This window comes from Taudactylus pleione, unplaced genomic scaffold (genome assembly GCF_031769625.1).
Source record: "Taudactylus pleione unplaced genomic scaffold, aTauple2 ptg001020l, whole genome shotgun sequence".
NCBI lineage: Eukaryota > Metazoa > Chordata > Amphibia > Anura > Myobatrachidae > Taudactylus > Taudactylus pleione.
The window spans coordinates 1,075,461-1,100,304 of NW_028285421.1; the positions used below are offsets into that span (position 1 = coordinate 1,075,461).

Consider the following 24,844-nt stretch of genomic DNA (forward strand, 5'->3'; position numbering starts at 1 on the left):
ACTCTGCATGTAGTAACTGAATTTGAGTTTGTTCACCCTGAATCAAAGTTTGCTGTCCCTGCACTTGTGCTTGTTGCCCTGCTGCCAGAGCTTGTTGTCCTGCAGCGAATTCAGCAAAACTTTTCAAAAGCTCCTCCATATTACCCTGCTTTATCCCTTTATGGACAAACTTAGGAGGCTTTATAAATTCTCTTTTGTAAGCCAGATCCCCAGCAATCTATAACAGCTGGCTTTAAAACTGCACTACATTCCCTGGGTATTCAACCACATACATAGGAATTAAGTAGTTTTTATATTGTGCACAATTTGCATATACACAGACAAATTATCACTGTGAACAACTACTGCTTTATGGCTGGCCTACCACACTCACCTATCCAGCTGCTTGTAAAGCGACTCAGACTCACCAAGCCACTGTGCAGTGGCTAGCATCCTGCAATGTGTCTCACTGCTGCTGTGGGTGGATCCGGTCACTGTATCTGGGCTCTTGCTGCATAGCAATTTCCAGCAAGTCCCTGTTTGGGTTCCAAATGTGACAAGTATCACGTAGACTGGGTAAAATCCATCAGTAGCTTTATTGCTCACCACAGGCAGGTTTACAGGATATGTCAGTTCCACAGGCAAGATGTTACACAAAGTCTTCCAAATAGCAATATTTCTTCAGTGGACTCACAGGTCCAGGACCCCTAACACTAGTCACCCCCGGGCCTATAAGCTGGGCGACTATCTCACTGACAGGCTCAGTTTTCCCAGTGACTCTGCAGTTCTTAAACCAGCTTCACACAGGTGCCTAATCAGCTGCCTTCCAGATTCTGATTGAGACAACACTAGAACTGGACATTACACAATCCCAATGCCTGTGCTCTGCCAAACCTGGGAGATCTGGATATTCCACATTTACTTCATGTGGAATTATGCTGACCCTGTCACAATCAATCAATATATATATATATATATATATATATATATATTATGTATAGATATTATTAAAAACATGTGCATTGTAATTCATAATAATACATATGTGAGGATGACATATTCTATATATATATATAAATATATATATCATAAATGTACACTTCTCTTAGGTAAAAGCCATTTAGTTCTATATTAACAATATTTATTGAAGTCATTTATGTACACTGGTATATGTATTCCGTGTTTATATGGTACATCTCTATGTGGCAAAGATGTGTCTCTGTATGGGATACGCATTCACAGAAGAAGGGGTATAGTGAGGTAGGGAGTGATTTGGCTCCTGTCAGGGAAAGAGGGTCCGGTTTGAGAGATGTATATAAGAGCTGTCTGCTGCAGCTGACAGTTAGACTGGAGATCCATCCCTCCATCTGCTCACCCCCCTGTGTCCTGCTCAGCAACAGAGTTATGGAGAGGCTGCCGGGGCACAGGGGGGTGGAGGTGGTGAGGGATTCTGTCATAGAAGGAGCTGTGAAAATGATAGGAGCCAGCACCACCCTGCTAGAAAGGCTGCCAGTGGTGGTGCCTGGCAGTGGCTGACAGTACAAACAATGCAGGACAAATACATGATTTATAAACATTGCTGCATAACACTTAAATAAGCAGCAGGGTGTCGGCAACCAAGTGTTAGGTGCCATTGTAAATGAAAGTATAAGTAAGGGAAGAAGAAGCATGTGAGGTAAGAGGCCTTGCTCATGAGATCTTACATTCCTTTATGGGTGGGGCAGACAAACGGGTTACACAGATGGGCTAGATTGTGAGGAAGGAACATGGAGTAGTGGGTTAGGATGAGTACTGGAAAGCTTTAAGGAAGAAAGGGGTCTTGAGAGCCCATTTGAAGATTAGTAGCCAGGAAGCAAAGTTATCAAGGGATTTTAAACTAAGGCCAGGGGGACAATAAAAGGCAGCTACTCCAAAAAGTTGGATGAGGCGAATATCATGGATGATGAATGGAAAGAATAAAATGGAGAGTTTAGAAGGTAAGAGTTGGTGGGAGTGACCAGAGGATAGAGGGATCCCAATACCACCAGCCTGGCAATCTCCAGGCCAGGGTGTGTGAGATAATGTGAGGCCCCCAATGGAGATAGCTGCAGGAAAAGTGGTGTCAGTTGGATAGATCCAGGATTTAGTGATGGTTAGGAGATTCAGGGAGATGAAGCTGTCATGGAGTGGGACCAGTTTATTATAGACAGAACTGGCTTTCCAGAGGGCACAGGAGAGAGTGACAGAATTAGGAGGAGAGAGAATAATGAGCTTATTAGGGTTTCTATAGTGTGGAGGTGAAAGTGATATAGAGAAGAGGGATGAGGAGAGTATGGGTATCTGGTGGGCTTCTGAATGAGGAAGTGGAGGTTTAGTTTGGTGTGGGTGGAGATGAGGAAACTTTGAGAAAAGAGAGGGTGCAGGGCTTAGTGGTGGTGTAGCAGGACCATGGTGGAATAGAAGTAAATAATAATGGAGTTATGGGAGATGAAGTGGAGAGTACTAAATGGGATGAAGGGAGACAGAGGAGAGGAAGGATGGGGAGGAGAAGGTGGGGGAGACTATGGAGGGAGAAAATAGATGGGAACTGGTGGTATAGGAGAGTATTATGTAGCTGTTGAGTGAGGGGGGAGTATAAGAAAAGAGACAGAGGTGTAAATTTACTAAAGTGAGAGTTTTTAGAAGTGAGTTTTAAAAGTGATGTTGCCCATAGCAACCAATCAGATTCTACTTAACATTTACCTAGCACCTTCTAGAAGATAACAGCTAGAATTTGATTGGTTGCTTTGGGCAACATCACTTTTAAAACTCACTTCTAAAAACTCTCACTTTAGTAAATGGACCACATAGTGTAGATGAGGGAATTGGGAGAGAAATGGTGATAGTAGTGATGAGTGTGAGATACAGGAATAGTACAGTTAACATGTCCAACAATCAGATAGAAGGAGAGCAGTGCTAGTAGATGTAAAGGCACAACTACAAGAGTATATTATAAAGAAAGGGAGTTTGGAGCTGTTCAATATGCAGGACTTTAAAATTAGGATAAAGTGTTCTTAAAAATGTATAGATGTGAAACAATGGTAGATACTACATTTTTATAGAGTAAAACTGACAGTGGTTCAGGGGTGGCCAAACTCGGTCCTTGAGATCTACCAACAGTTCACATTTTCCAGGTCACCCGGCAGGTGCACAGGTGTAGTCATTACTCACTGACACATTTTGAAAGATCCACAGATGGAGCTAATTATTTCACTTGTCATTCTGTGAGGAGACCTGGAAAACATGCACTGTTGGTAGCTCTCAATGACCGAGTTTGGCCACCCCTGGTGTAGAGTATAAAAACATAAATACAAAAATAAAAGTGCAGCAAACTAACTGGTAGTTGCTGGCAATGTAGAAGCAGGGTGATGGCAAAAGGTGTGTCCAGGTTATAATGACAGTAGGTGGCTGAGTTACAGGGTGCCCAGATGCTCAGAAGATCCTTTTCAATTGTTTCCAAGTTGTAGACAGTTCTTTTTAAATGTTGCCCTCCTGTGTTCCTCCTGTTTATCTCCTGTCTTACTCTTTAAATTATGCTATAAATGTAATACCACTTAGAAAAAAAACACTTTGAATTAAAAACCTATGCAGCTTTTAAACAAGTCTGCAGCCTGTGCCCTACTTCAGTTGTGGATTTGTTGTAGCTGTACAGTGAGAGCTGAATGCTGGCAGTGCTGCTAATTTCATGTTATCTTTATCGAAAAGCTGGAAATGCTGAGTTCAAACATAAAAATGACAAGAACAGTAATACAGCCGAGATTCACACGTAAGGAATAATGGAAAACCGAGGCTCTATATGAGGCAGAAGTGGGGAAATGTAATAGTACAGTAATTCTATTTTTTCTTATACAGACACAGTGCTAATAACTAGACAATTTCAGGTGGAGTACTTCTTATAATATCATCGACATTTCAAAAACATTGATGGTTACTGGCTGATGTCAACTACTTTTGCCATCGATGTTAGAGGACAAATGTTTCACTGCCATCGATGGATGAGCAGGAGCCGATGTTTTTTTTTATCAGCAGGATAGAGCTTAGCCCCATCCCCAGTGACCACTAAGCCCCACCCCCATTTTTATTGGTCTGTGTGTCATCGTGCCCGCTGCAGAGTTGACCATCAAGGGGGTGTAAACCATTGATGGTTCACCAAAGATGGTTTGTATGCCATCAATGGCAATCACCGATGGGACCATTGATGATAACCATCGATGGCCACCCCAACGATGGCCTTCCCTACCTTATAATATAATGGTAGCAGAACACTCTTTTCCTCCCCCAATTGAATATGTGCTGGAGAGTAGACAACAATACAGAATATGGTCCTGACCATTTAAATGGTGACTGCTGACACCCACATACCTGACAATGGCTACCACCACAGAGAACAGGACCCACCAACCCCCTCCCCACTTTCACAATGATATATATATATATATATATATATATATATATATATATATATAGGGAGTGACCAGACCTTGCCTCTTGGACATATGAAATAATCCACCTCCACTTTGTCCACTCAGTTAAGCTGCTAATTTATTTATTATCTATTTATTTTTTAAAAAAGGAATGCTTCCTTTTTTAAACGGCATGAAATATTTTTTATTCTGATCCTTCTTTTATATTCCTTTACTAAGTTATCCATTTGAATAGCATATATTGCTTACTCTTATAATATTGTATATTCCCTATGTTCCCTCCCTCCCCCCAGTCCCCTATTTTTTCCATTATATGAATTTGTGTTTCTTAATAAATTGTTTATTATTGGTTTATATGTATTTATGCACTGGCACTTTATTTCTATGAATTTTATATTGGGTTTGTTCATTTATAATATTTATTGAATTCACGTTATGAGCACATTTTAGCAACTTAGTCGCTCTGAAGTCAATCCAATTTCTATATTTATTATTAATACTTTTACCAGTATTTTCTTTTTTGACATTGAGTTGACGCCCTTATATATTGGGATTTGTTGCTGTATTGGAGTAATTGTTAAATTACAATACACCTGACTTACACACACCTGTGGGAGCCGTGTTTTCTCTCTCTCTCTCTCTCTCTCTCTCTCTCTCTCTCTCTCTCTCTATCTCTCTCTATCTCTCTCTCTTCCATCTCCTGGGGTAGATGGGCTCCCTCTTCACACACACAGCAGCCGGAAAAAATAGTACACCAGTCTGGGGTCTCATACTAGCTGGTTGGCACCAGCTTTTATTGTGCAATGGAAAAGGAAAACAAAACATAAAAGTAAACTCTAGTCCGTCTGGGCGCTAACTAGACAAGAGGTTCCCTCTCTAAAGAACCAGTGGGGCCTACTGCCTCCACCATCAACACAAGCGCATGACCAAGACTTACAGGTAGTTTTCACCAAGTGTCTCTGAACCAGCCAGTCTGCTTGCTCTCCCAGATATGAGACACTAGCTTACAATAACACACAGCCTATATCCACCAGTTCCAGGTGCAGATCCTAATAAGCCTGCTAACAGGCCTAAAAACCAAAACCTGGAGTGGGTTGTGGATTGAGCCCACCCTCTCCTCACATCCACACGGCCAGGACCCAAACCGGGTTTTCCAAAAGCCGACACTCAAATCTGCTTCACTGCAGACTTTCTCCTGGGGTTTTTTAGAACACATAGGTCAAAAACCTAGGACAAATGTACTGTATCTACCACTGACCACTTTACCAGTGATCCTATCACATATCCCCCCCTTTGTTTTAACCTGTGGGGCAGAACAACTGAAGCCCCCAAGCAATGAATGCATGACAATGCATCTACATTGGCCAGCTGGCTTCCTGGTCTGTGCTCTACCAAAAATTTAAAGGTTTGTAGTGCCAAGAACCATCTCGTTATTCTTGCGTTACTGTCCTTGTTTTCGGACATCCATTTCAGAGGGGCATGATCAGTAATCAGTTTGAACTTTCTTCCCACCAAATAGTACCTGAGAGTTTCTAATGCCCATTTTATGGCCAAAGCTTCCTTCTCCACTGTGGCATAGTTTCTCTCATGGATATTCAATTTCCTGCTCAGGTAAAAAATAGGGTGTTCCTCACCCTCTCTGCTTTAGGACAGGACGGCTCCGATGCCTACACCGGACGCATTGGTTTGTACCACAAACTCTTTGTCAAAGTCAGGGGTCACCAGAACAGGTTGGGTACATAAGGCTATTTTTAATTCTTGGAAAGCTTTCTCCGCTTCTGGACCCCATTCCACCATGGTTTTTTGTTTGCCCTTGGTAAGGTCAGTAAGTGGGACCACAATGGTGGCAAAACTGGGTATGAACCTCCTATAGTATCCAGTGATCCCTAAGAAGGCTCTCACCTGCTTCTTATTGAGGGGTCGTGGCCAGTTCTGTATTGCCTCAATCTTATTGAGCTGTGGTTTTATCAAACCTCTGCCAATGGTGTATCCCAGATATTTTACTTCATCCCTCGACAACACTTTTTCGGGTTGGCCGTCAGACCTGCCTTAAAGATGGAGTCTAACACTGCTTGTACTCTGGGTAAGTGAGACTGCCAATCAGGACTATGTATGACCACATCATCCAGATAAGCTGCAGCATATCGTCTATGGGGTCATAGAGTCCTATTCATCATTCTTTGGAAGGTAGCAGGTGCCCCATGTAGCCCAAAGGGTAACCTCTTGTAATGAACACAGAAAAAAGGAATTTGCCCCCAGCACACTGCAGCTAAATCAAAAATACTTGAATCCTACATGATAATAGAAATTCAGAGGTATTGGTTACATACATTTGCAAATATATGAATAAGCGCTGGGCCGATATCAAGGCTCCTCTATACCAGCGTCCCTAACATTAAGGGGTTCACGTCCGAGAAGCAAGGCACCCAAAAAAATTCCAGCCTAGGACCATCCCCAGGGCATCACATGAAAAGGGGAAAAAAGATGATAGTGAAGTGTAAAAGAATAGATGTGTAAAGATAAATCAATAAGTGTAATAGGCATTACTGTGTGGCATAATGTTTAAAGGTGAATACTGTGTGGCACAATGTGTAATGGGCACTATTGTGTGGCATAATGTGTAAGGGGCATTATTGTGTGGCATAATGTGTAAGAGGCACTACTGTGTGGCATAATTTTTAAAGGGGAATACTGTGTGGCATAATGTGTATAAGAGACACTACTGTGTATTGTAATGTGAATTAGGTTGCATTACTTTATGGTATAATTTGAATTGGGGTACTTTCCTTCCCAACAAGACCATGCCCCTTTTTAAATTATAGGGGCAGCTCTGGTTGAAATTATATTTATTGTACATTATTTCCAATGTTCATGGCTCTTATATACAAAAGTGCATATAGTCTTCTACATCCACCTTGTTCAAGTAAAGATAATAGTATTGCTGTTTGGGACCTCCTGCCTCTCTGTTAAGGTGTGGTGAAAGTAACTACAATAGGGTGCTGCTGAAGGTTAGTGCTAGAATAGGAAGCTGAACCCTCTCCCCCGGCAGCAATCTAGGTAATATTGAGCCTGTATTAGTTATCTTTATCAGGTTTGTTATTTTTTTGTCAACATGTTTGTAATATTCATCATGTCACCACTGATTAGAAAAGTCAACAAAACAGTTTGGTTGCACCGACTGTGTCTTCTCGGACTAATGATTTATTTTACTGTAATCTAGTGGCGAGTAATTCCCTTAAACCACAGCCTAACCCTAACTTTCCCCCAGTGCCTGACCCTTAACTACCACAGCCTAGCCCTAATACTCCTCTCTGCGGCCTAACCCTCTCCCAGTGCCTAGTCCTCTGCTCCCACAGTCTCACCCTAACATTTACAGAACTCAACTCCAACAGCCATGATCTTATCCATTCAACTATCTTTGTATCCAATCCCAGCTTTCCAGTTTATTTAACAGTCTGATGTGGAACAGTGTGAAAAGCCTTACTAAAGTCTAGATAAGCTATATCTATGGCCCCCCTTTATCTATTTCCTTAGTCACCCAGTCAAAAAAGTCAATAAGATTTGTGTGACATGATCTCCCCCCAGTAAATCCATGCTGTTTGGGATCCTGCAAATTGCTGGATTTGAGATAATCTACAAATCTTTCTTTTAAGAGTGTTTCCATCAATTTCCCTACTACTGATGTAAGGATCACTGGTTGCTAGTTGCTGGCCTCTTCCTTGCTTCCACTTTTGTGCAGTGGGACATTTGCTCTTTTCCAGTCCTCTGGAATTACACCAGTAGCTAGTGACTGGTTGAATAATTCTGTTAATGGTGTTACCAGCACCCCTTTAAGCTCATTTAGTATCCTTGGATGTATCCCATCTGGCCCCATTGATTTATCCACTTTCAGTATTGAGAGTTCTGTTAGGATCTTCTCCTATGTAAATGTGCCTGTTCCTACCTCATTTTTCTGATCACACCTGTAACGTAACTGTGGCCCCTTCCCCTCTCTCTCAGTAGTGATTACTGAGCAAAAATAATGATTAAGATGATCAGCTATTACATTGTCTCCCTCAACAAGACTCCCTCTTTCTGTCTTTAGTCTTTTTATTCCACCTTTTGTTTTTCTCCTTTTGCTTTCTATAGATACTTAAAAATAGTTTTGCCCCCTTTACCCACTGACTGTGCCATCTTCTCCTCAGCTTTTCTTAGCCTCCTTCTGTTTTACAAGATACTCCTCTTTGTCCTCATTACTTTACGTCTGCTTGTATTTCCTAAAGGCCATCTTTTTTGCATTCACAATACTTACTACCTCTTTCCCAAACCACACTGGCTCCTTTTCCTTGTGGTTTCCCTAACCCTTTTGATACAAAGGTCTGTTGCCTTTAATATTGCACTTTTAACATGTTCCCACCTCACCTGCTCCTTTCAAGTTCCTCCACTCTGCCAAAGATTCGCTTACACATCTTCACTGCAAAATCAGCCTTCCTAACATCTAACACCGTTGTTTTTGTATCCTCCACTCTTGCAGCCTATCTCTCCACCCAGTGCCTAATGCTCCACTCCTGCAGCCTAACTCTCCCTCTAGTGCCTAATCTTCCGCTACTGCAGCCTAAAACTCCCCATGTGTCTGACCCTCTGCTCCCACAGCCTCCCCTCCTCCTAGTGCCTACTCCTCCACTCCTGCAGCCTAACCCTCCCCCTAGTGCCTAATCATTCACTCCTGCAGCCTAACCTTTCCACTAGTGCCTAATCCTCTTCTCACGCAGCCTAAAACTCCTCCAGTACCTGACCCTTGCCTACCACAGCCTAACCCTAACTTTCCCCCTGTACCTAACCCTTAACTAAAACAGTCTAGCCCTAATCCTCAACTCTGCTGCCTAACCCTCTCCCATTGCCTCACCATCTGTTCCCACAGCCTACCACTAACATTTACAGCACTCAACTCCTGCAGCCTAACCCTCCCACAAGTGCCTAATCCTCTGCTCCCGCAGCCTAAGACTCCCCCTAGTGCCTAATCCATAACTCATGCAGCCTAACCCTCCCCTAGTGCCTAATCCTCTTCACCAGTAGCCTAAAACTCCCATTAGTGCCTAACCTTCTGCTCCCACAGCCTAAAACTAACTTCCCCAGTACTTGACCCTTAACTACCAGAGCCTAGCCCTAATCCTCCACTCTGCTGCCAAACCCTCTCCCAGTACCTAAGCCTCTGTTCCCACAGCCTCACCCTAACATTTACAGCACTAAACTACTGCAGCTGAAGCCTCCTCTAGTACCTAATCCTCCCTTCCTGCAGCCTAACTCTCCCCCTAGTGCCTTATCCTCCACTTCTGCAGCCTAACCCTCCCCCTAGTGCCTTATCCTCCTCTCCTGCAGCCTAATCCTCCACTCCTGTAGCCTTACCCTACCCCTAGTGCCTAATCCTCCACTCCTGCAACCTAACCCTCCCTTTAGTACCTAATCCTCCTCTCCTGTAGCCTAACCCTCCCTTTAGTGTCTAATTCTCCAACCCTGTAGACTAACCCTCCACATAGTTCTTAATCCTCCTCTAAAGTAGTCTAACCTTCCCCCTAGTACCTAACCCTTCCCCTAGTGTCTAACCCTTAACTACCACAGCCTAGCCCTAGTCATCCACTCCTTAGCCTAATCCTCCCCCCAGTGTCTAACCCTTAACTTCCACAGCCTAGCCCTAATCCTCCACTCCTTAGCCTAATCCTCCACCAGTGTCTAACCCTTAACTGCCACAACCAAGCCCTAATCCTCCACTCCTTAGGCTAACCCTCCCCCCAGTGTCTAACCCTTAACTACCACAGCCTAGCCCTAATCCTCCACTCCTTAGCCTAACCTCCTCCCAGTGTATAACCCTTAACTACCATAACCTAGCCCTAATCCGCCACTCCTTAGCCTAATCCTCCCCCCAGTGTCTAACCCTTAAGTACCACAACCTAGCCCTAATCCTCCACTTCTAGCCTAATCCTCCCCCAGTGTCTAACCCTCTGCTCTTACAGCCTAGCCCTAACACTCCCCTGTGCAGCATAGCCTAACCCTCATGTTGGCATTTTGGTGCTGACATTATGACTGTCAATATTGTGATTGTTGACATAGTGACTGCATCTCATATTAATCAGCATCTAGAATTATATGGGGTATCACAAAAGGCTCTGTAATAGGTGAGAATTATACTAACATCTAACAAAAAAGGACACTGAGCAAATATCTAACAGTGGACCTGATTCAGACCCGCTCGCGAGCGCAGAGCACTCGCAAGCGGGACCATGTTGCCCAAATGCGCATGCGCACGACGGAGGCGCCTCCATCGTGTGCATGCGTGAGACCCGAATAATGATGGGGAAGCCGTCGTTATGGGTCTCGCACCAAAGGGGGCGTGCTGTCGATGGTGATTGACAGCACACCCCCTTTGGTGGGCGTGCCGGGGGCGTGGCTGCCTAGATGGAGGCGTTCCCATGGGAACGCCTACCATCTGGGTTCGGCCCCACTGACATCACTAGAGCCAAAAGCACTCCGGGCTTGCAGCCAACGAGACTCTATCACAAGGGTCTCGTCGCAAGCCTGATGGTCTTGACCATCGCGACCATCTTTTTGGCCGCTCGCATAAGCTGTGGGTGACCCAGGAGGCCGCTCCAATTTTAGGTAGGACGGCCCTGATTCAGAGCAAGCGCTCTTGTCAGAGCGTCCGGCTCTGAATCAGGCCCAGTGTTCTACATCTACATTATCACAATGTCCACAGGCTCAGCATCTAAACACGTTAAATGGTGACAGTGAAAAAAAACGTCTAGTCTTCTCTGCTGCTGAATGATGTTCTCATACCGTTATGATACTAATGGATAATGTCTCATTCTCTCTCTCAAATGTAAACCCTGCAGCTGTTGGGTGAAGTTTAAGGACTTCTACAATTCCCCAATCATCAAGTTCTATTATAATGTTGTGTCATACATCATCTTCCTGGGGCTCTTTGCTTATGTCCTGATGATCGATTTTCAGACGTTCCCATCTTGGACAGAATACCTTCTGTATGTCTGGGTCTTCTCCCTCCTGTGTGAGGAGCTACGACAGGTACTATTCAAATTATTTATATTATACTGATGTATAGTAACAGCCCTGTACCTGCCAGTGTCCTTTATATAGTCCATCAGTGACTTATAGACAGTGTGATTACTGCAGGAGTCTTGGCTAAGTGTTGTAGTAATAATAATGGCAGAGTCAGCATGTTGACAACACACGTGGTGCCATGGGGACTGGGTATGTATGGGGTCCATTTGAATTGGGATATGCAATAATCCACATCAATACAAAACAATGTGGGATAATTGTCAGATTATACTGCATGACACAGCCTAGATGAGAGAAAGACATAGGAGGAATAGGTGGAGGGGGTGAGAGGAAATGTGGGAGGAATAGGGGGAGGGGGTGAGAATAACTCACTGCAAGAATTGGAAGGGGGACACTAGAGGAACAGGAAGAGAGATAGAAACACACGAGGATGCATATGAATAAATATTAATAAATACTGCCCTGTAAGGAGCATATAGGGTTGAAGTTTCCAAAATGATAAATGAAGAGCGGTAGACTAGATGGGCCAAGTGGCTCTTATCTGCCGCCAAATTCTGTTTCTATGTTTTAAGGTTTAAAAAACCGAGTGCTTGTGTATGTGATATAAAAGAGTAAGCATCAACCAAAACAAAAAGATAAACACAATGTTTATTAGTCTTTTAAAAAAAATTGGTATTGGAGAAGGGAAGGCGATGGAAGGTCCGGTGTCCATGACTGGGAGAGTCCACTTGTGCCCCAAGTTGGGCTGTGGTGGCTGGTGACCCTATTTAACCCTACCTAGAGATCGGTGATATTCTGCATTGCTCCTCTTCACCCTAACAACTGCCGGTGTTCTTCAGCGGGGATTCAGGAGAAAATAGCCACTGCGGCAGCTTCTCATGACATCAGATGCCAGTGTCTCTCCCAGCTTCTCCTGAATGTTTACCCCTACTAAGTCCAACGTTTCATGTCACTCCGGACACTTTTTCAAGGATAGTTTAGTAGGGGTGGGAGTATTCCTAATAAAAGCAAAACTCTATTGGTAAAACCAAATATAAACAGAACCGGAAGTTTGAGTAAAAAGTGGTAATCACATGTTCCTATATGCCAAACAAAAATATAAAACATATATATGTGGAGAATAGGCCCTCACAAATTATGATATTGTGTGATGTTCTGTAATTTATATTCTGTATGAAAATGGTGTGTCAATTGCTATTCAGTCTGCAAGTCAGGAAGGCCTGGGATTAGCACTGTGTCTCTCTTATCCTGTTCCTCTCCTCCTGTCTCTCTCTTATCCTGTTCCTCTCCTCCTGTCTCTCTTATCCTGTTCCTCTCCTCCTGTCTCTCTTTTATCCTGTTCTTCTCCTCCTGTCTCTCAATTTATCCATTCCCCTTTTCCTGTCTCTCTCTCTTCCTATTCCTCTCTGCCAGTCTCTCTTTTTATCCTTTTCATATCCTCCTGTCTCTCTATTTAGACTGTTCCTCTCCTCCTGTCTCTCTATGTATCTTGTTCCTCTCCTCCTGTCTCTCTATGTATCCTGTTCCTCTCCTGTCTCTCTATTTATACTGTTTCTCTCCTCCTGTCTCTCTATGTATCCTGTTCCTCTCCTCCTGTCTCTCTATTTATACTGTTCCTCTCCTCCTGTCGCTCTATGTATCCTGTTCCTCTCCTCCTGTCTCCTCCTCTCTTATGTATCCTGTTCCTCTCCTCCTATCTCTCTATGTATCCTGTTCCTCTCCTCCTGTCTCTCTATGTATCCGGTTCCTCTCCTCCTGTCTCTTTATGTATCCTGTTCCTCTCCTCCTGTTTCTCTATGTATCCTGTCCCTCTCCTCCTGTCTCTCAATTTATCCATTCCCCTTTTCCTGTCTCTCTCTCTTCCTATTCCTCTCTGCCAGTCTCTCTTTTTATCCTTTTCATATCCTCCTGTCTCTCTATTTAGACTGTTCCTCTCCTCCTGTCTCTCTATGTATCTTGTTCCTCTCCTCCTGTCTCTCTATGTATCCTGTTCCTCTCCTGTCTCTCTATTTATACTGTTTCTCTCCTCCTGTCTCTCTATGTATCCTGTTCCTCTCCTCCTGTCTCTCTATTTATCCTCTTCCTCTCCTCCTGTCTCTCTATGTATCCTGTTCCTCTTCTCCTATCTCTCTATGTATCCTGTTCCTCTCCTCCTGTCTCTCTATTTATCCTGTTCCTCTCCTCCTGTCTCTGTCTATTTATCCTGTTCCTCTCCTCTTATCTCTCTATGTATCCTGTTCCTCTCCTCCTGTCTCTCTATGTATCCTGTTCCTCTCCTCCTGTCTCTCTATTTATCCTGTTCCTCTCCTCCTGTCTCTGACTATTTATCCTGTTCCTCTCCTCCTGTCTCTGACTATTTATCCTGTTCCTCTCCTCCTGTCTCTCTATTTATCCTGTTCCTCTCATCCTCTCTCTCTATGTATCCTGTTCCTCTCCTCCTGTCTCTATTTATCCTGTTCCTCTCCTCCTATCTCTCTGTGTATCCTGTTCCTCTCCTCCTGTCTCTCTATTTATCCTGTTCCTCTCCTCCTGTCTCTCTATATATCCTGTTCCTCTCCTCCTGTCTCTCTATTTATCCTGTTCCTCTCCTCCTGTCTCTCTATATATCCTGTTCCTCTCCTCCTGTCTCTCTATGTATCCTGTTCCTCTCCTCCTGTCACTCTATTTATCCTCTTCCTCTCCTCCTGTCTCTCTATGTATCCTGTTCCTCTCCTCCTATCTCTCTATGTATCCTGTTCCTCTCCTCCTGTCTCTCTATGTATCCTGTTCCTCTCCTCCTGTCTCTCTATTTATCCCGTTCCTCTCCTCCTGTCTCTCTATTTATCCCCTTCCTCTCCTCCTGTCTCTCTATTTATCCCCTTCCTCTCCTCCTGTCTCTCTATGTATCCTGTTCCTCTCCTCCTGTATCTCTATGTATCCTGTTCCTCTCCTCCTGTCTCTCTATTTATCCTGTTCCTCTCCTCCTATCTCTCTATGTATCCTGTTTCTCTCCTCCTGTCTCTCTATATATCCTGTTCCTCTCCTCCTGTCTCTCTATTTATCCTGTTCCTCTCCTCCTATCTCTCTATGTATCCTGTTCCTCTCCTCCTGTCTCTCTATGTATCCTCTTCCTCTCCTCCTGTCTCTCTATGTATCCTGTTCCTCTCCTCCTATCTCTCTATGTATCCTGTTCCTCTCCTCCTGTCTCTCTATTTATCCTGTTCCTCTCCTCCTGTCTCTCTATGTATCCTGTTCCTCTCCTCCTGTCTCTCTATGTATCCTGTTCCTCTCCTCCTGTCTCTCTATGTATCCTGTTCCTCTCCTCCTGTGTCTCTATGTATCCTGTTCCTCTCCTCCTGTCTCTCTATTTATCCTGTTATTCTCCTCCTGTATAGAGAGCTATTTATCCTGTTCCTCTCCTCCTGCCTCTCTGTGTATCCTGCTCCTCTCCTCCTATCTCTCTATGTATCCTGTTCCTCTCCTCCTATCTCTCTATGTATCCTGTTCCTCTCCTCCTATCTCTCTATGTATCCTGTTCCTCTCCTCCTGTCTCTCTATATATCCTGTTCCTCTCCTCCTGTCTCTCTATTTATCCTGTTCCTCTCCTCCTGTCTCTCTATGTATCCTGTTCCTCTCCTCTTATCTCTCTATGTATCCTGTTCCTCTCCTCCTGTCTCTCTATGTATCCTGTTCCTCTCCTCCTGCCTCTCTGTGTATCCTGCTCCTCTCCTCCTATCTCTCTATGTATCCTGTTCCTCTCCTCCTATCTCTCTATGTATCCTGTTCCTCTCCTCCTATCTCTCTATGTATCCTGTTCCTCTCCTCCTGTCTCTCTATATATCCTGTTCCTCTCCTCCTGTCTCTCTATTTATCCTGTTCCTCTCCTCCTGTCTCTCTATGTATCCTGTTCCTCTCCTCTTATCTCTCTATGTATCCTGTTCCTCTCCTCCTGTCTCTCTATGTATCCTGTTCCTCTCCTCCTGTCTCTCTATTTATCCTGTTCCTCTCCTCCTGTCTCTCTATGTATCCTGTTCCTCTCCTCCTGTCTCTCTGTGTATCCTGTTCCTCTCCTCCTATCTCTCTATGCATCCTGTTCCTCTCCTCCTGTCTCTCTATTTATCCTGTTATTCTCCTCCTGTCTCTCTATGGATCCTGTTCTTCTCCTCCTGTCTCTCTATGGATCCTGTTCCTCTCCTCCTGTCTCTCTCTATTTATCCTGTTCCTCTCCTCCTGTCTCTCTATTTATCCTGTTCCTCTCCTCCTGTCTCTCTGTGTATCCTGTTTCTCTCCTCCTGTCTCTCTATGTATCCTGTTTCTCTCGTCCTGTCTCTCTATGTATCCTGTTTCTCTCCTCCTGTCTCTCTATGTATCCTGTTTCTTGTTGCCTTTCTCTCTCTATTCTTTATTTACCTGTCTCTTTTTATCTTGTTTTTCTCTGCCTATCTGTACATTTATAATTTACCTTTTCCCATTCTTAGTAAAAATGTGATATGTTTAATGCTTCCATACCGTCACGTTTTCCTCATGAAGTTTTCATTTCTCTGACAGTCAGGATGTTTTTTCTTGTAGTTATTTTTTAAAGAGAAGGAACATGGATTTACCCCGTACATCAGCGAGTTCTGGAACAAGGTGGATGTAGTTTCATTGTGTTTGTTTGCTCTGGGGCTCATCTGCAGGTGAGATTTTGTTCATAAAGAGATATGATGGGTGTAGCTAGAGATTGTCTTACAGGAGTAAGATATGTTATTTGTTGATTTGGAGACAGTGTCCAAAGCTCAACTCAAGATTGAAATAATTCTATTGGAGTGAGCGATGCCTGTATGTGAGTACAGATAGGGAGTGTGAGTGATGCCTGTATATGAGTACAGATAGGGAGTGTGAGTGATGCCTGTATATGAGTACAGATAGGGAGTGTGAGCGATATCTGTATATGAGTACAGATAGGGAGTGTGAGCGATGCCTGTATATGAGTACAGATAGGGAGTGTGTATGATGTCTGTATATGAGTACAGATAGGGAGTGTGAGTGATGCCTGTATATGAGTACAGAAAGGGAGTGTGTGTGATGCCTGTATATGAGTACAGATAGGGAGTGTGAGTGATGTCTGTATATGAGTACAGATAGGGAGTGTGAGTGATGCCTGTATATGAGTACAGATAGGGAGTGTGAGTGATGCTTGTATATGAGTACAGATAGGGAGTGTGAGTGATGTCTGTATATGAGTACAGATAGGGAATGTGAGTGATGCCTGTATATGAGTACAGATTGGGAGTGTGAATGATGCCTGTATATGAGTACAGATATGGAGTGTGAGTGATGCCTGTATATGAGTACAGATAGGGAGTGTGAGCGATGCCTGTATATGAGTACAGATAGGGAGTGTGAGAGATGCCTGTATATTACACATAGGGAGTGTGAGTGAAGCCTGTATATGAGTACAGATAGGGAGTGTGAGTGATGCCTGTATATGAGTACAGAAAGGGAGTGTGAGTGATGCCTGTATATGAGTACAGATAGGGAGTGTGAGCGATGCCTGTATATGAGTACAGAAAGGGAGTGTGTGTGATGCCTGTATATGAGTACAGATAGGGAGTGTGAGTGATGTCTGTATATGAGTACAGATAGGGAGTGTGAGCGATGCCTGTATATGAGTACAGATAGGGAGTGTGTATGATGTCTGTATATGAGTACAGATAGGGAGTGTGAGTGATGCCTGTATATGAGTACAGAAAGGGAGTGTGTGTGATGCCTGTATATGAGTACAGATAGGGAGTGTGAGTGATGTCTGTATATGAGTACAGATATGGAGTGTGAGTGATGTCTGTATATGAGTACAGATAGGGAATGTGAGTGATGCCTGTATATGAGTACAGATTGGGAGTGTGAATGATGCCTGTATATGAGTACAGATAGGGAGTGTGAGTGAAGCCTGTATATGAGTACAGATAGGGAGTGTGAGTGATGCCTGTATATGAGTACAGATAGGGAGTGTGAGTGATGCTTGTATATGAGTACAGATAGGGAGTGTGAGTGATGTCTGTATATGAGTACAGATAGGGAATGTGAGTGATGCCTGTATATGAGTACAGATTGGGAGTGTGAATGATGCCTGTATATGAGTACAGATATGGAGTGTGAGTGATGCCTGTATATGAGTACAGATAGGGAGTGTGAGCGATGCCTGTATATGAGTACAGATAGGGAGTGTGAGAGATGCCTGTATATGAGTACACATAGGGAGTGTGAGTGAAGCCTGTATATGAGTACAGATAGGGAGTGTGAGTGATGCCTGTATATGAGTACAGAAAGGGAGTGTGAGTGATGCCTGTATATGAGTACAGATAGGGAGTGTGAGCGATGCCTGTATATGAGTACAGATAGGGAGTGTGAGCGATGCCTGTATATGAGTACAGATAGGGAGTGTGAGAGATGCCTGTATATGAGTACACATAGGGAGTGTGAGTGAAGCCTGTATATGAGTACAGATAGGGAGTGTGAGTGATGCCTGTATATGAGTACAGATAGGGTGTCACGATCCTGTCTAGTTGTCACCTTTTTGCCTTGAGACTTACCTCTGTCAGCTGCTCCATGGATCTGTGTTTGCAATTCTCCTGGGACATCTGCTCTGACTGAATCATGCTGGTTGTGATATCTGTGTGTGCAGACTGCTCTCCTAGCCAAACTGATTAACCACCTGGACCCTGCTCTGTCTGTGAGCATTGCTAGTCTTAATTGGAATCACAGGTGTGGTCCTGACTCTCAGAGCTGCAGAGATGAATACTCCTTTTGCATGCTGTGTCTTGCTCCACTCTGAATGCCACTGCCAGACCACCTGTCTGCATCCACCAATCGCTGCCAGACACTTGGTATATAGATCCTCCTCTAATAGCACTCAGTGCTTGAACATCTTGTTACGTTCCATGGTGTACAACTTGTGCAGTAGCTGTACCTGAGTTCCAGTGTGTCCCAGGCTCCTGCTGGTTCCTAGACCAGTGCTATCTGTAAAGCCTGCTACGTTCAGTTATCCACACGGCTCCCAGGCCGCTCCAAGTGACTATCCACGCTACCCGCTTCTCCACACGGCTCCCAGGCCGCACAAAGTAGCTTCCACGCTACCACTTCTCGCCTCCGGCTCCCAGGCCGCTCCAAGTGACTATTCACGCTACCCGCTTCTCCACTCGGCTCCCAGGCCGCACAAAGTAGCTTTCACGCTACCACTTCTCGCCTACGGCTCCCAAGCCACTCCAAGTCGCTTCCACACTACCAGCTTCTCCAAGTGACTATCCACGCTACCCGCTTCTCCACACGGCTCCCAGGCCGCACCAAGTAGCCTCCATGCTACCACTTCTTGCCTACGGCTTCCAGGCCGCTCCAAGTAGCTTCCACGCTACCAGCTTCTCCAAGTGGCTACCCAGCTACCAGCTTCTCCACACGGCTCCCAGGCCGCACCAAATAGCTTCCACGCTACCACCTCTCGCCCACGGCTCCCAGGCCACTCCAAGTAGCTTCCATGCTACCACGTCTACCCACGGCTTCCCAAGCCACAACAAGTAGCTTCCACGCTACCATCTGTCTGCAAGCTCATCTACTGGTACCCCGACCAGCTCAGTCTGCCTACCTGCCGGTCCCAGTCCGGTCCCACCAAGTTCCTTCTGGTCTCATTCCAACCTCTCAAGGTTCCAGTCACTCATCACCCAAGGCAGTTCTCACTGCTACCCACTTCTTTTATAAAAAGAGCTATTCATATCCCCCATGGTTCCAGTCCAGCTGGCCTCCAGTGTTTCCAGTTCATCACCTGATACAGGTAACCCTCGAGCACCAATTGTGACATAGGGAGTGTGAGTGATGCTTGTATATGAGTACAGATAGGGAGTGTGAGTGATGCCTGTATGTGAGTACAGATAGGGAGTGTGAGTGATGCCTGTATGTGAGTACAGATAGGGAGTGTGAGTGATGCCTGTATGTGAGTACAGATAGGGAGTGTGAGTGATGCCTGTATGTGAGTACAGATAGGGAGTGTGAGTGATGCTTGTATATGAGTACAGATAGGGAGTGTGAGTGATGCCTGTATGTGAGTACAGATAGGGAGTGTGAGTGATGTCTGTATATGGGTACAGATAGGGAGTGTGACTGATGCCTGTATATGAGTACAGATAGGGAGTGTGAGTGATGCCTGTATGTGAGTACAGATAGGGAGTGTGAGTGATGTCTGTATATGGGTACAGATAGGGAGTGTGAGTGATGCCTGTATATGAGTACAGATAGGGAGGGTGTGTGATGCTGTATATGAGTACAGATAGGGAGTGTGACTGATGCCTGTATATGAGTACAGATAGGGAGTGTGAGTGATGCCTGTATATGAGTACAGATAGGGAGTGTGAGTGATGCCTGTATATGAGTACAGATAGGGAGTGTGTGTGATGCCTGTATATGAGTACAGATAGGGAGTGTGTGTGATGCCTGTATATGAGTACAGATAGGGAGTGTGTGATGCCTGTATATGAGTACAGATAGGGAGTGTGAGTGATGCCTGTATATGAGTACAGAAAGGGAGTGTGAGTGATGTATGAGTACAGAAAGGGAGTGTGAGTGATGTATGAGTACAGAAAGGGAGTGTGAGTGATGTATATGAGTACAGAAAGGGAGTGTGAGTGATGTATATGAGTACAGATTGGGAGTGTGAGTGATGTATATGAGTACAGATAGGGAGTGTGAGTGATGCCTTTTTATGCATACAGATAGGGAGTGATGCCTGTATATGAGTACAGATAGGGAGTGTGAGTGATGCCTGTATATGAGTACAGATAGGGAGTGTGAGTGATGCCTGTATATGGGTACAGAAAGGGAGTGTGAGTGACGCCTGTATATGAGTACAGATAGGGAGTGTGAGTGATGCCTGTATATGGGTACAGAAAGGGAGTGTGAGTGACGCCTGTATATGAGTACAGATAGGGAGTGTGAGTGATGTATATGAGTACAGATAGGGAGTGTGAGTGATGCCTTTTTATGCATACAGATAGGGAGTGATGCCTGTATATGAGTACAGATAGGGAGTGTGAGTGATGCCTGTATATGAGTACAGATAGGGAGTGTGAGTGATGCCTGTATATGGGTACAGAAAGGGAGTGTGAGTGATGCCTGTATATGAGTACAGATAGGGAGTGTGAGTGATGCCTGTATATGAGTACAGATAGGGAGTGTGAGTGATGCCTGTATATGGGTACAGAAAGGGAGTGTGAGTGACACCTGTATATGAGTACAGATAGGGAGTGAGTGATGTATGAGTACAGATAGGGAGTGTGAGTGATGCCTGTATATGAGTACAGAAAGGGAGTGTGAGTGATGTCTGTCTTTTTCCAGCATTTGGATATTATTGTGACTTGTATTAGACAATGATGGGCCTGTCTTAGCGTTGTACAGTGTTATCTGTCTCATTCTGTAGACTCTGATCCCACTGTCTGCGCCTTTCCTGCCCATTCTGAGTAGCCTGAGGATTACTCAGATGCCCGATGGTCATGCAGAGGGGTCTGTGGCTATTTTTGGACTGAGCAGCAGATAACAGAAGCTGGCAGGAGGAACCTGTCTGTACAACCTCCTGCGGTAGTAGCATATTTTCACATAGCAGCTGCGTCCAAAAGCCAATAACGTACATCTCTAAGCCAGGCTTTATGTTATAGAAGCAAATTCTTCTGCTAAATGTATTTTCTCTTCTAGATTGGGTCCAATGGAAACAGAGTATCTGGGCCGAGTGTTGCTGTCCCAGGCCTTTATGGTATTCTGCTTCCGTCTCGTCCATATCTTCACCGTCAGCAAATTTCTAGGTCCTAAGATCGTTATGATTCGTAGAATGGTGAGATACGTATCTGAGAAAATTCCAAAGACTATGTATATTTTATATATATATATATACACAGGTTGAGTCTCCCATATCCAAAGTGCTTGGGACCAGGGGTATTTTGGATAACGGAATATTCCGTATTTTGGAATAATTGCATATCATAATGAGATATCTTGGGAATGGGACCCCAATATACACACAGGATGCATATATGTGTTATATGCACCTTATACACATAGCCTGCAGCTCATTTTATACAATATTTTCAATAATTTTGTGGCTCAAGCAAAGTTTGTGTACATACATGAAATAAATTTATGTTTCATTTACACCTGATACACACAGCCTGAAGGTAATTTTATACCATATTTTTAATAATTTGTGCCTTACACAAAGTTTGTGTACATTGAACTATCAAAAATCAAAGGTTTTATTAACTCAGTCATGCCAAAATTATTCCGTATTTCGGAATATTCCGTATTTCGGAATATTTGGATATGGGAGACTCCCTGTACACCCACAATTAGAGATACACAGTTTTAAAATCTGTTCTATGAAATATTTACCCTCTCAATTGGCCGCAGGATCTTACACATGTAGTCGTAATTTAATCTGAAGCGTTCTGCCACCTTGATTCCCTCCTATACAATACCCATCGGTATTTGCCATCATTGCTCCCAGATCCTTCTGTTCTTTCATTTAGAGAATGGAAAATAATAATTGATCAGTGTTTATATTATTGATTAGTATTTGTCTAATTGATCAGAGTTTGTGTAGTTGAACAGAGTTTGTGTAGTTGAACAGAGTTTGTGTAGTTGAACAGAGTTTGTGTAGTTGAACAGAGTTTGTGTAGTTGAACAGAGTTTGTGTAGTTGAACAGAGTTTGTGTAGTTGAACAGAGTTTGTGTAGTTGAACAGAGTTTGTGTAGTTGAACAGAGTTTGTGTAGTTGAACAGAGTTTGTGTAGTTGAACAGAGTTTGTGTAGTTGAACAGAGTTTGTGTAGTTGAACAGAGTTTGTGTACTGTAATTGATCAGTTTTTGTATAGTTGATCAGTGTATGTGTAATTGATCAGTGTATGTGTAATTGATGTTTGTGGAATTGGTCAGTGTTATTAATCAGTGTTTTTTGTTTTTGATCATTGCCATCGATTAGTGTTCGTGTAATTGATCAACTTTAATGTAATTAATCATTGAGTGTATAATTAATTAGTAATTGCATAATTGATGAGCAATTGTGTAGTTAATCAGTTATTTTGCTACTGATCAGTTATTGTGTAATTGATAACTGTTTGTTAAGTATTTGAGTTGTTGATCAGTGATTGTGTAGTTGATCAGTGATTTTGCTATTGATCAGTGATTGTATAATTAATTAGTGTTTGTGTAATTGATCAGTGTTTGTTTTACTGATCAGTGATTGTGTAATTGATTAATGTCTATGTACGTCATTAGTGTTTGTGTTATTGATAAGTGTGTGTAATTGATCAATATTTGTGTAATTGATCAGAGTTTGTGTAGTTAATCAGTGATTGTATAACAGATCAGTGTTATTAATCAGTGATTGTGTAATTGATCTGTGTTTGTTACTGATCAGTGGTATTGATTAGTGATTGTGTATTGTATTTGACCAGTGTTTGTGTAATCGATCAGTATTTGTTTAATTGATCAGTGTGCGTAATTGATCATTGTTTGTGGAATTGATCAATGCCTGTGTTATTGATCACTGTGTGTAATTAATTAGTGATTGTGTTATTGATCAATGTGTGTAATTGATCAGTATTTGTGTAATTGATTGTCTTATTGATGAGTGTGTGTAATTGATCAGTGTTAGTGGTATTGATCATAAATTGTGGTATTGATTAGTCAGTGTAATTTGATCAGTATGTGTGTTATTGACCAATGTGTGTTATTGAACAGTGTATGCATTTTATTTGTGTTTGTGTACTGCAGCTAATAAGTGTTTGTTATTGATCACTGTGTGTAATTGATTGGTGATTGTGTTATTAATCAGTGTGTGTAATTGACCAGTGTTTGTGGTATTGATCATTGTTTGTTATTGATCAGTGTTTGTGTAATTGATCAGTATTTGTGTTATTAATTTGCTTTCTCCAGGTGAAGGACATTTTCTTCTTCCTTTTCCTTTTGGTTATTTTTATTTTTGCCTATGGAGTTGCAAATCAGGTGATTCTATACTCTAATGAAACTAGGCTTAGCTGGATCATTCGGGATGTTGTCTATTACCCGTATCTAATTGTTTTTGGACAGCTTCCACCAGACATGGACAGTAAGTTACCTGGTACTATGTGGCTGGTTATGACTGATTTCATATTGAAATAAGGGGGCTTATGCTGAGTTGAATGTGAAACTATGTGCAGGGAATATGTTACTTGCTTTCATGCTGTACTTGGACTGAGGTTATCCACTTGCAAGTACTCCAAAGAGGTGACACACATCTTTATATAAGCATTAATATGTCTGATCCAGGCTGATCTGTTGCACCTTATATAGAATGTTGCATGTGTGCACTGATAATTTGACTGCCGGGTAACCAGGGCAGGTAGGCACTGATAATATCACTGACAGATAACCAGGGCAGGTAGCAACTTTAAATATGACTTGCAGAAAACCAGGGCAGGTATGCATTGATAATATGACTTGTGGGTAACTGGGTCAAGGAGGCACCAATAATATGACTGGCAGTTAATCAGGACAGTGAGGCACCAATAATATGACTGGTGGGTAACTAGGGCAGAGAGGTACCACACTATGTAGACATTTGGCGGGTACTCGCCTTTTTTATATGAATCTAGTGGAGGATCAAGAAAGTTCTATTTCTGTCCAACTCAGCATAAGTTCCACAGTGTCCTGCTGTACATAGATGGCACAAGATTTAGAGGATAATAATATAACTGTATTTTATATTTTTTCATCAGATTTTAACTTTGACCCTGCAGAATGTACCCAGAATGGCACTGATCCTACTTTGCCTAAATGTGTTTATAATGATGGCTCTGGCAACCCATTATTCCCAGGATGGCTGACCACACTTCTATTGTGCTTGTATCTCCTTTTTGCCAACATTCTTCTGCTCAATCTGTTGATTGCAATGATCAAGTAAGAATAATTCCTCCATGATTTGTCTGCTATGGTTCTCATATAAATTGTGTCTGTCACTTCCAATGAGTCTTGGCTTCTGGGACAGAACACTTGTGGGGCATGATATATCCAATAACTCATGCAGAGTAATGGATACTGTGGCATGGCTCACCATTAATGGTAGTCTTGTATTCTAGAACACTTCTCATGCATTGAATAATCTACTAGATCACACTTGTGTATTTGACCTCTTATTATTACACATGTGCAGGCTCAGGTTTTCTAAAAACTGAGCCCATCCAAACTTCAGGGATCTGAGTAGATCCGAGCCCCGGCTCGGGAATTGCCACCAGGTTTGGATTCCAAATTGAGGCAAAACGTCATCATCCTGGCATCAGATCTCACAGGTTTTGGATTTGATAGAAGTCCCTCCCGTAGTAATTCTGGTGCCATTTCAC

General features: G+C 43.3%; 1 protein-coding gene across 1 annotated transcript in view; it reads left to right on the top strand.

Moving 5' to 3' along the window:
• Positions 1-24,844, top strand: part of LOC148454257 (transient receptor potential cation channel subfamily M member 2-like) — a 333,820-nt gene that overhangs the window by 289,111 nt on the left and 19,865 nt on the right. The window contains 5 exon segments of the mRNA XM_088461125.1: positions 11,288-11,477; positions 16,023-16,129; positions 21,168-21,303; positions 23,403-23,574; positions 24,224-24,404. Coding sequence (XP_088317251.1) covers positions 11,288-11,477; positions 16,023-16,129; positions 21,168-21,303; positions 23,403-23,574; positions 24,224-24,404 — 786 coding nt within the window.